The 12,247-nt window shown below is 42.5% G+C and overlaps 1 protein-coding gene across 4 annotated transcripts in view; it reads right to left on the bottom strand.

Annotated features, from left to right (window-relative positions):
• smarca2 (SWI/SNF related BAF chromatin remodeling complex subunit ATPase 2) overlaps nt 1–12,247 on the bottom strand; it is a 150,417-nt gene that overhangs the window by 36,009 nt on the left and 102,161 nt on the right. For 2 of the 4 annotated variants that reach the window (XM_045695465.1, XM_045695464.1), the window contains exons 25-29: nt 11,868–12,031; nt 11,464–11,739; nt 10,727–10,753; nt 6,919–6,996; nt 5,156–5,374 (exon numbers count right to left, since the gene is read on the bottom strand). In XM_045695465.1, the coding sequence (XP_045551421.1) occupies nt 5,156–5,374; nt 6,919–6,996; nt 10,727–10,753; nt 11,464–11,739; nt 11,868–12,031 (764 nt within the window). The remainder of the gene's footprint in view (nt 1–5,155; nt 5,375–6,918; nt 6,997–10,726; nt 10,754–11,463; nt 11,740–11,867; nt 12,032–12,247) is intronic. The other 2 variants (XM_045695466.1, XM_045695467.1) reach the window with 2 other exon arrangements.

Below are 12,247 nucleotides of genomic sequence, written 5' to 3'. Positions count from 1 at the left end.
GCCTAAAAGATTTGGTATACATATTAGTTCAGAACAGTGGTTTTAATTGCTTCCATTGGTTAATAATTAATCCCCAAGAAATGGCAGAAAATTACACCTGTCAAACTGCTATTCTGGAATGAAAGTCCTGCTTCAAATCAAATCAAATTGTATTTGTCACATAAACATGTTTAGCAGTTATTTTTTGGTGAAGCGAAACACTTGGGTTTCTAGCTGTGCAGTAATAATGCAGTAATATCTAACCATTTTCACAACAATACACACAACCTTAAAGTAAAAGAATGGAATAAAGGAATATATAAATATTAGGATGAGTAATGTCGGAGTGGCATTGACTAAAATACAGTAGAATAGAATACAGTATATACATATGAGATGAGTAAAAACGAAAATACGTTGTGGCGTACAGCAGGTCAACCACCGGGGGAGACTCGTCTGGTGACAGATGGAGTATACATCACGAGGCGATGGCTCCACCTGCTGGACGTGCCAGGTCTCGACGGGCTCTCCGGCCAGGACTATTTGGGGCTGATTGGGGATTGGTGAGTAATCAAGGGCTGATTGCTCACCAGCTGTACAACTCCCATCAAGCTGCCAGAAGGGCAGCACACAGGAGAGAGACTGGGGGAGGAAAGGACTCCTGTATAGTTAGGGGCGGTACCAGAGTTAACAGGAGGGAGTTCAGTTTTTGATCCCCACAGGATACAGCAAGACCCGGAGCCCAGAAGACGGTATCCCGGAGAGGGTCTCTTGGGGAGACCTATTCTTTTGGACTATTATTTTAATAAACACCTTTGAAACTGAGCTAATCCTACTCTGTCCGTGTCTGATCTGTGTAAACGTTTTAACCCAACCCCCTGGTCTGCCACAATGTAAACATTATTAGAGTGACTAGTGTTCCATTATTAAAGTGGCCAGTGATTTCAAGTCTATGTATATACGGCAGCAGCCTCTAATGTGCAGGGTTGAGTAACCGGGTGGTAGCCGCCTAGTGATGGCTATTTAACAGTCTGATGGCATTGAGATAGAAGCTGTTTTTCAGTCTATCGGTCCCAGCTTTGATGCACCTGTACTGACCTCGCCTTCTGTCACGGCTGTCGAAAGGATCGGACCAAAGTGCAGCGTGGTTGTAGTTCCACATTTTATTTAATCCGTGAAACTTCGCAAAACATAAATAACTGAATTTACAAAACAACAAACCGTGACGCAGAGAGAAACAAACACTACTCAAAATATAATCACCCACAAAACCCAGGAAGAAAAACCCCTTCTTAAATATGATCTCCAATTAGAGACAACGAGGACCAGCTGCCTCCAATTGGAGATCAACCCCCAAAAACAACAACATAGAAATAGAAAAAATAGAACTTAAACATAGAAATACAAAACATAGAAAAACACAAAACACCCCGTCACGCCCTGACCTACTCTACCATATAAAATAACCTCTTACTATGGCTAGGACGTTACACCTTCTAGATGATAGCGGGGTGAACACGCAGTGGCTCGGGTGGTTGTTGTCCTTTATTATCTTTTTGCCCTTCCTGTGACATCGGGTGCTGTAGGTGTCCTGGAGGGCAGGTAGTTTGCCCTTGATGATGTGTTGGGCAGACTGCACCACCCTCTGGAGAGCCCTGCAGTTGCGGGTGATGCAGTTGCCATACCAGGTGGCGATACAGCCCGACAGGATGCTCTCAATTGTGTATCTGTAAATGTTTGTGAGGGTTTTAACCTCACTAGGGTAGGGGGCACTATTTTCACCTCCGAATGAAAAGCGTGCCCAAAGTAAACTGCCTGCTACTCAGGCCCAGAAGCTAGGATATGCATATATATATGCATATATCCTATGGCTTCCACTAGGTGTCAACAGTCTTTAGAAATTGTTTCAGGCTTGTATTCTGAAAAATGAGGGAGTAAGACCACTGAGTGAGTGGACCCTGGGAAGCTGCCAGACCTGTTTCCTGCGCACGACCGAGAGCGCGCCTTTCTTGTTTTTCTTTTATATTGACGACGCTATTGTCCGGTTGAAATATTATCAATTATTTAGGCTAAAAACAACCTGAGGATTGTAAAGATCGTTTGACATGTTTCTACGAACTTTATGGATACTATTTGCATTTTTCGTCTGCCTGTTGTGACTGCCTTTGAGCCATTGGATTACTGAACAAAACGCAGCAACAAAACGGAGGTTTTTGGATATAATGAGGGACTTTATCGAACAAAACGAACATTTATTGTGTAACTGGGAGTCTTGTGAGTGCAACCATACGAAGATCATCAAAGGTAAGGCATTTTTTATATCGCTATTTCTGACTTTTGTGTCGCACCTCCCTGGTTGAATTATGATTTTCATGCTTTTGTATGCGGGGCTCTGTCCTCAGATAGTCACATGGTTTGCTTTCGCCATAAAGCCTTTTTGAAATCTGACACGGCGGCTGGATTAACAAGAAGTTAAGCTTTATTTTGATGCATAACACATATATTTTCAAGAATGTTAAATATGTGAATCGAGTATTTTTGAATCTCGCGCTATGCAATTTCACTGGATGTTAGCCAGGTGGGACGCTACCATCCCAGGTACCCATAAGAAGTTAAATGCCAAGCCAAATTTCTTCTGCCTCCTGAGGTAAAAGAGGCACTGTTGCGCTTTCTTCACCACGCTGTCTGTGTGGGTGGACCATTCCAGATCATCAGTGATGTGTACACAGAGAAACTTGAAGTTTTCCACCTGCTCGGTACCGTCGATGTGGACAGGGGGTCCCCAGTGTTGAGGATCAGCGACGTGGAGGTGTTGTTTCCTGTCTTCACCACCTGGGGGCGGCCATTCATGAAGTCCAGGAACCAGTTGCACAGGGCGGGGTTCAGACCCAGGCCCACAAGCTAAATTATGAGCTTGGAGGGTACTATGGTGTTGAATGCTGAGCTATAGTCAATGAACAGCATTCTTACATAGGTATTCCTCTTGTCCAGATGGGATAGGGCAGTGTGCAGTGTGATGGTGATTGCATCGTCTGTGGATCTATTGGGGTGGTAAGCAAATTGGAGTGGGTCTAGGATGTCAGGTAGGGTGGTGATATGATCTTTTTTTTTCTCTTCATTTTAGTCATTTAGCAGACGCTCTTACCCAGAGCGACTTACAGTAGTGAATGCATACATTTAATTTCATGCATTTAAAAATAAAATAAAAATTGTACTGGCCCCCCGTGGGAATCGAACCCACAACCCGGGCGTTGCACACACCATGCTGGCCTTGCAAACACCATGCTCTACCAACTGAGCCACAGGGAAGACCCACAACTAGCCTCTCAAAGCCCTTCAAGATGACAGAAGTGAGTGATACGGAGCGTGGGGACAGCAGGCTGGGATAGGGAGAGATTGAATATGTCCGTAAACACTCCAGCCAGCTGGTCTGTGCATGCTCTGAGGACACGGCTAGGGATGCCGTCTGGGCCGGCAGCCTTGTGAGGGTTAACACGTTTAAATGTCTTACTCGCCTCAGTCACAGAGAAGGAGAGCCCACAGTCCTTGGTAGCGGGCCACGTCAGTGGCACTGTGTTATCCTCAAAGTGGGCCAAGGTAGCGGGCCAAGGTGTTTAGCTTGCCTGGAAGGAAGATGTCGGTTTCCGCGAAGTGGCTGGTTTTCCTTTTGTGGTCCGTGATTGTCTGTAGACCCTGCCTCATACGTCTCGTGTCTGAGCCGTTGAATTGCGACTCCACTTTGTCTCTATAATGACGTTTTTCCTGTTTGATTGTCTTATAGAGGGAATAACTACCCTGTTTGTATTCGGCCATATTCCCAGTCACCTTGCCATGGTTAAATGCGCTTTCCACGGTTTCTGGTTAGGGTAGGTTTTAACAATCACAGTGGGTACAACATCTCCTATACACTTCCTGATAAACTCAGTCACCTAATCAGTGCATTTGTCGATGATATTCTCAGAGGCTACCCGGAACATATCCCAGTCTGTGTGATCAAAACAATCTTGCAGCGTGGATTCAGATGAGCGTTGAATAGTCCTTAGCACGGGTACTTCCTGTTTGAGTTTCTGCCTATAGGAAGGGAGGAGCAAAATGGAGTCGTGATCAGATTTGCTGAAGGGAGGGCGGGGGAGGGCCTTGTAGGCATCCCAGAAGTTGGAGTAGCAGTGGTCGAGTGTTTAGCAGCGCGAGTACTACAGTCAATGTGTTGATAGAACTTTGATAGCGTTTTTTCTTAAATTTGCTTTGTTAAAATCCCCAGCTACAATAAATGTGGCCTCAGGGTATGTGGTTTCCACTTTGCATAAAGTCCAGTGTAGTACTTTGAGGGCTGTCGTGGTATCGGCTTGAGGGGGAATATACACGGCTATGACTATAACCGAAGATAATTCTCTTGGTAGGTAGTACGGTCAACATTTTATTGTGAGGTATTCTAGGTCGGGTGAACAAAAGGACTTGAGTTTATGTATGTTATCACAATCACACCATGCATGGTTAATCACGAAACATACACCCCTGCCATTCTTCTTCCAGGAGAGTTTTTTATTCCTGTAATGGTTCAGCCTCTGGAATCAGTTCAATTGCCCTGGGGGGCACGAACAAAGGATCCAATTTGGGAAAGTCATATTCCCGGTCGTAATGCTGATGAGTTACCGCCGGTCTGATATCCAAAAGTTATTTACGGATGTATGTAATATCACAAAAAAATTCCTGGGCTAATAATGTAAGAAATAACACACAAAAAAACAAAATACTGCAAAGTTGCTGAGGAGGTAGAAGCAGAGCTGCCCTATCTGTCTGCGCCATCTTGCTTTTTTACATGAGTAGTGCATGCCACAAATTCTAAATGGGTCTTTCTCCATTCTTCATTAGTATTTTTTGCATCAGAAATATAAGGAAAGTCAGTACTGCTGCCAATACAGACATTGAGAAAAACACAAGGCCGTAAACAACACTTTACTGAATTGCGTGGTAGGCTATCCTTTGACAGCAACTGCTGTTTGCAAGTGATGTAATATTGTCCCATTCCCTAGGGTTATTTAGCGCTCCCTACCACTAGGGGGTTATTGGGATTAAGAATTAGATTCTGGCATACCCTGAGCCACTGTTTCTATGTTTTGTTTCATCTTTATAAATAGTTAAGTTATTATAGAGAATAAATGGTGTTCCAGCCTACCCTGAGCCACTGTTTCTCTGTCAGGGCATCGCTGTAGTCAACGTCGCCTCTCCTGCGTGATCCTCGGCCGAAGATCTTCTCCTCCTCTTCCTCGCAGGTGAGCCGCTCCACCTCTGCGTCATCCTTGACGATCCAAGATGGCAGCTCATCCTCCTCCATCAGACGCGGCTTCCTTTTGGGGTTCCTGGCGTCCTCCCGCCGCCTGTCCAGGTCCATACTCTAAAGAGGAAACAACACTTTATTGATTTCCAACCCTAACCTTTACCCTAAAATTTTACCATAACTTTATCTTAAACTTGACCTTAACCCTAACATTTACCTTAACCATTACCCTAACCTTAACCATTACCCTAACCTTTACCTTTACCCTAACCTTTACCTTAACATTTTACCATAACTTTACCTTTACCCTAACCTTAACCCTAACCTTTACCCTAACCATAACATTTTGCCCTAATCCTAACCTCTACACTAACCCTAACCTTTACCCTAACTTTTACCTTAAACTTTACTTTTACCTTAAACTTTACCTTAAAGTTTACCTTTACCCTAACCTTCACCCAAACCTTTACCTTAACCCTAACCTTTACCCTAACCATAACCTTTACCTTAACCCTAACCTTTACCCTAACCTTACCTTAACCCTAACCTTTACCCTAACCTTTACCCTAACTTTAACCCTAACCTTTACCCTAACCATAACATTTTACCCTAATCCTAACCTCTACACTAACCCTAACCTTTACCCTAACTTTTACCTTAAACTTTACCTTTACCCACACCTTTACCTTAACCCTAACCTTTACCCTAACCATAACCTTTACCTTAACTCTAACCTTTACCCTAACCTTTACCATAACCTTTACCATAACTCTAACCTTTACCCTAACCTTTACCTTAACCCTATCCCTAACCTTTACCCTTTACCTTAACCTTTACCCTAACCTTTACCTTAACCTTATCCCTAACCTTTACCTTAATCTTAACCTTATCCCTAACCTTTACCCTAGCCTTTACCTAACCTTTACCCTAGCCTTTACCTAACCATTTCCTTAACCTTTACCTTATAACTAATCTTAACCCTAGCCTTTACCCTAACCTTTAACTTTACCTTTACCTTAATCCTAACCTTTAACTTTACCTTAACCTTTACCCTAACCTTTACCTTAATCCTAACCTTTAACTTTACCTTAACCTTTACCCTAACCTTTACCTTAATCCTAACCTTTAATTTTACCTTAACTTTTACCCTAACCTTAATCCTAACCTTTAACTTTACCCTAACCTTTACCCTAACCTTTACCTTAATCCTAACCTTTACCTTAACCTTTACCTTAACCTTTACCCTAACTTTTACCCTAACCTTTACCTTTACCCTAACCTTTACCTTTACCCTAACCTTTACCTTAATCCTAACCTTTACCTTAACCTTTACCTTAACCTTTACCCTAACTTTTACCCTAACCTTGACCTTAATCCTAACCTTTACCCTAACCTTTACCTTTACCCTAACCTTTACCTTTACCCTAACCTTTACCTTTACCCTAACCTTTACCTTAATCCTAACCTTTACCCTATTGTGGTCTTATAGTGTCAGTATCCAAACTCAATAATACATATCAATGTCTAGAAAGCACCATACCAAAGACTACTGTTAATGTAATGTGCTTCTAGAAAGGACCATACCACAGACTACTGTTAATGTAATGTGCTTCTAGAAAGCACCATACCACAGACTACTGTTAATGTAATGTGCTTCTCACCATGAACAGCTCAAACTCATCCTCATTACGGGCGATCATCTGGTTCAGAGTCTCATCATCAGGCACCTCGTCTTCCTCCTACAGACACACAGTACACAAAGACAATACAGAACGAGACATAAGACAGCACAGATGTATGCTGTATCTGCACCTGTATTGTATGCCGTAACTGTATTGTACCGTATACTGTACCTGTGTTTTGTGCTGTACCTGCATTGTATTGTATGATGTACTTATATTGTATTTTATACCTGTATTGCACTGTATGCTGTACCTGTAATATATTGCATTGTATGCTGTACCAGGGTATCTATTGCATTGTATGCTGCACCTGTATTGTATGCTGTACCTGTATTTTAGTGTTTGCTGGACCTGTATTGTATTGTTTGCTGTACCTGTATTGTATGCTGTACCTTTACTTTATTGTTTGCTGTACCTGTAATGTATTGTATGCTGTACCCGTATTGTACCGTATACTGTATCTGTACTGGTATAGAATGCTGCACCTGTATTATATTGTATGCTGTACCTGTATTGTATTTTATACCTGCATTGTACTATCTTGCATTGTATGCTGCACCTGTATTGTATTATATTGCATGCTGTACCTGCATTGTATGCTGTACCTGTATTGTACTAGCTTGCATTGTATGCTGCACCTGTATTGAATTATATTGAATGCTGCACCTGTATTGTATGCTGTACCTGTATTGTATGATGTACCTGTATTGCATTGTATGCTGTACCTGTATTGTATGCCGTATCTATATTGTATTTCATTGTATAATGTACCTATATTGTATGCTTACCTGTATTGTATGATGGACCTGTATTGCATTGTATGGTGTACCTGTATTGTATGCCGCATCTGTATTATATTGCATTGTCTAATGTACCTACAGTGAGGGAAAAAAGTATTTGATCCCCTGCTGATTTTGTATGTTTGCCCACTGACAAAGAAATGATCGGTCTATAATTTTAATGGTAGATTTATTTTAACAGTGAGAGACAGAATAACAACAAAAAATCCAGAAAAACACATGTCAAAAATGTTATAAATTGATTTGCATTATAATGAGGGAAATAAGTATTTGACCCCCCTCTCAATCAGAAAGATTTCTGGCTCCCAGGTGTCTTTTATACAGGTAACGAGCTGAGATTAGGAGCACACTCTTAAAGGGAGTGCTCCTAATCTCAGTTTGTTACCTGTATAAAAGACACCTGTCCACAGAAGCAATCAATCAATCAGATTCCAAACTCTCCACCATGGCCAAGCCCAAAGAGCTCTCCAAAGATGTCAGGGACAAGATTGTAGACCTACACAAGGCTGGAATGGGCTACAAGACTATCACCAAGCAGCTTGGTGAGAAGGTGACAACAGTTGGTGCGATTATTCGCAAATGGAAGAAACACAAAAGAACTATCAATCTCCCTCGGCCTGGGGCTCCATGCAAGATCTCACCCCGTGGAGTTGCAATGATCATGAGAACAGTGAGGAATCAGCCCAGAACTACACGGGAGGATCTTGTCAATGATCTCAAGGCAGCTGGGACCATAGTCACCAAGAAAACAATTGGTAACACACTACACCGTGAAGGACTGAAATCCTGCAGCGCCCGCAAGGTCCCCCTGCTCAAGAAAGCACATATACATGCCCGTCTGAAGTTTGCCAATAAACATCTGAATGATTCAGAGGACAACTGGGTGAAAGTGTTGTGGTCAGATGAGACCAAAATGGAGCTCTTTGGCATCAACTCAACTCGCTGTGTTTGGAGGAGGAGGAATGCTGCCTATGACCCCAAAAACAAAATCCCCATCGTCAAACATGGAGGTGGAAACATTATGCTTTGGGGTGTTTTTCTGCTAAGGGGACAGGACAACTTCACCGCATCAAAGGGACGATGGATGGGGCCATGTAGCGTCAAATCTTGGGTGAGAACCTCCTTCCCTCAGCCAGGGCATTGAAAATGGGTCGTGGATGGGTATTCCAGCATGACAATGACCCAAAACACACGACCAAGGCAACAAAGGAGTGGCTCAAGAAGAAGCACATTAAGGTCCTGGAGTGGCCTAGCCAGTCTCCAGACCTTAATCCCATAGAAAATCTGTGGAGGGAGCTCAAGGTTCGAGTTGCCAAACGTCAGCCTCGAAACCTTAATGAGTTGGAGAAGATCTGCAAAGAGGAGTGGGACAAAATCCCTCCTGAGATGTGTGCAAACCTGGTGGCCAACTACAAGAAACGTCTGACCTCTGTGATTGCCAACAAGGGTTTTGCCACCAAGTACTAAGTCATGTTTTGCGGAGGGGTCAAATACTTATTTCCCTCATTAAAATGCAAATCAATTTATAACATTTTTGACATGCGTTTTTCTGGATTTTTTTAGTTGTTTTTCTGTCTCTCACTGTTAAAATAAACCTACCATTAAAATTATAGACTGATAATTTCTTTACAGCAGGGGATCAAATACTTTTTCCCCTCACTGTATATTGTATGTTGTACCTGTATTGTATTCTGAACCTGTATTGTATTGTATGATGGACCTGTATTGTATTGTATGCTGGACCTGTATTGTGTGCTGTAACTGTATTGTATGCTGTATCTGTATTGTATGCTGTATCTGTAGTGTATGCTGTACCTGTATTGTTATATATTGTATGGTAAAATGCACCTGTATTGTTTTATATTGTATTGTATGCCTTACCTCTAGTGTATGCTGGGCCTGTATTGTATGTTGTACCTGTATTGTATGCTGGACATGTATTGTATTCTGCATCTGTAGTGTATGCTGGACCTGTATTGTATGCTGAATCTGTATTGTATTGTACGCTGGACCTATATTGTATGCTGTATCTATGTATGCTTTATTCTGCATCTGTAGTGTATGCTGGACCTGTACTGTATTGTATACTAGACCTGTATTGTATGTTGGACCTGTATTGTATGTTGGACCTGTATTGTATTGTATACTAGACCTGTATTGTATGTTGTACTTGTAGTGTATGCTGGACCTGTATTGTATGTTTGACCTGTATTGTATGGTGTACCTGTATTGTATGCTGTACCTGTATCGTATGGTGTACCTGTATTGTATTGTATGGTGTACCTGTATTGTATTGTATGGTGTACCTGTATTGTATTGTTTGGTGTACCTGTATTGTATTGTATGGTGTACCTGTATTGTATTGTTTGGTGTACCTGTATTGTATTGTATTGTATGGTGTACCTGTATTGTATTGTATGGTGTACCTGTATTGTATGCTGTACCTGTATTTTATTGTATGGTTTACCTGTATTGTATTGTATGCTGTACCTGTATTGTATTGTATCGTATTGAACACCGATCCGTCCTCCATGCACTCCCTACTGGGCTTCACAAAGCCATGCAGTAGTCAGCCAGCCACTTGTAAGGGGGAGGGTAAGACCAGCTTACCCTCCCCAGTCCAAACCTTTTTATACCTGAACCTTAATAAAATATATAAAACTGATCCTAGATTAGCCTCTGGGGCCGACCTGTTCCTGTCCAGCCAGCCAGCCAGCCAGCCAGCCAGCCAGCCAGCCAGCCAGCCAGCCAGCCAGCCAGCCAGCCAGCCAGCCAGCCAGGCTGATGTTACGCCGGAAAACGTAGATGACAATATTATGATAATAACAGTTGTTAATTACTATAGCCACAATATAATGATAATAACAGTTGTTAATTACCATAGCCACAATATGATAATAATAGTTGTTAATTACCATAGCCACAATATAATAATAATAGTTGTTAATTAGCATAGCCACAATATGATGATAATAGTTGTTAATTACCATAGCCACCTGACTTTTCTCTTCCTCCTTCATTTAGAAGGAAAAACACAAGAACACAGGAAACATTCACATTATAAGGTGGTTTTGTTAAGGCTTCTACCATGTTGAGGATAATGGATCAAGCATAAGCTGCACATTGTAGATGCATATAGTATAACATGGTATGGTATGCATTCTGGGTGCTTTGGAATTGACTCAGTACTGATCTCACCTAAACTAACTGGTTTCATGTCATCTACGTTTTCCATATTCTGTCAGTGAGTTTTAGCATGGTTGAACGAGGCTACGTGAGTTTTAGCATGGTTGAACGAGGCTAAGTGAGTTTTAGCATGGTTGAACGAGGCTACGTGAGTTTTAGCATGGTTGAACGAGGCTAAGTGAGTTTTAGCATGGTTGAACGAGGCTAAGTGAGTTTTAGCATGGTTGAACGAGGCTAAGTGAGTTTTAGCATGGTTGAACGAGGCTAAGTGAGTTTTAGCATGGTTGAACGAGGCTAAGTGAGTTTTAGCATGGTTGAACGAGGCTAAGTGAGTTTTAGCATGTTTGAATAGTTTTTGTATCTGAGCACTTTAATTTTATGTTCCTCACTAGATCAGTTCTGTGTTACATGGATCTACCCTCTAGATCAGTTGTGTTACATGGATCAACCCTCTAGATCAGTTGTGTTAGATGGATCAACCCTCTAGATCAGTTGTGTTAGATGGATCTAGGTGAATGTGTGAACATCTCCAACATACCTGCAAGGAACTGCATTTAATCTTTATTCCCACGCCACCGTGACCAACCTCATTCTGCTCCTCTGTTTCCAGTATGGCCTGTAGAAAGGCTCTCCTCTCATGGCTGGAGGACTTCTGGTCAAACATCCCGGCTTGAATCACCTTCTGGTCCACGTTCAGTTTGTACTTAGCAGCCGCTAGGATCTTCTCCTCCACACTGTTGACTGTACACAAACGCAGAACACGTACCTCGTTCTTCTGACCAATACGATGAGCCCTGTCCTGGGCCTGGAGGTCCTGGGAGCCAATCAGAACAGAGAAACTACAGGATTAGCCAGGGGTAACTAGAATGTTTGTGTGTGTGTGTGTGTGTGTGTGTGTGTGTGTGTGTGTGTGTGTGTGTGTGTGTGTGTGTGTGTGTGTACCTGGTGAGGGTTCCAGTCAGAGTCAAAGATGACCACAGTGTCCGCAGCCTGCAGGTTGAGGCCCAGTCCCCCGGCTCTGGTACTCAGTAGGAACACAAAGTACTGGGAACCTTTCTCATTGAACTTCTTCAGCAGCGTTGCACGGTCCTCAGACTTGGTGGTGCCTACAACACAGAGCAACACATACCACAAGCACTGCACTTCAATACACCTGTTATAAACTGATGAAAACAGGTGAAAACATTGTTGAGGCGCAGGTAAAGGAGGCTGCATTTGGATTAGGTTAAAGTTAAGACAATTTCATACCGTATAGGCACAGGTAGTGGAAGTTGAGGTATGGTTAAAGTTTAGGGTCAGAGATGCATACAGTCGAGGTGCAA

Source organism: Salmo salar, chromosome ssa15 (genome assembly GCF_905237065.1).
Source record: "Salmo salar chromosome ssa15, Ssal_v3.1, whole genome shotgun sequence".
Taxonomy (NCBI): Eukaryota; Metazoa; Chordata; class Actinopteri; order Salmoniformes; family Salmonidae; genus Salmo; species Salmo salar.
The sequence above is the reverse complement of the archived record's forward strand: the minus strand, read 5'-3'. Positions and strand labels throughout refer to the sequence as shown.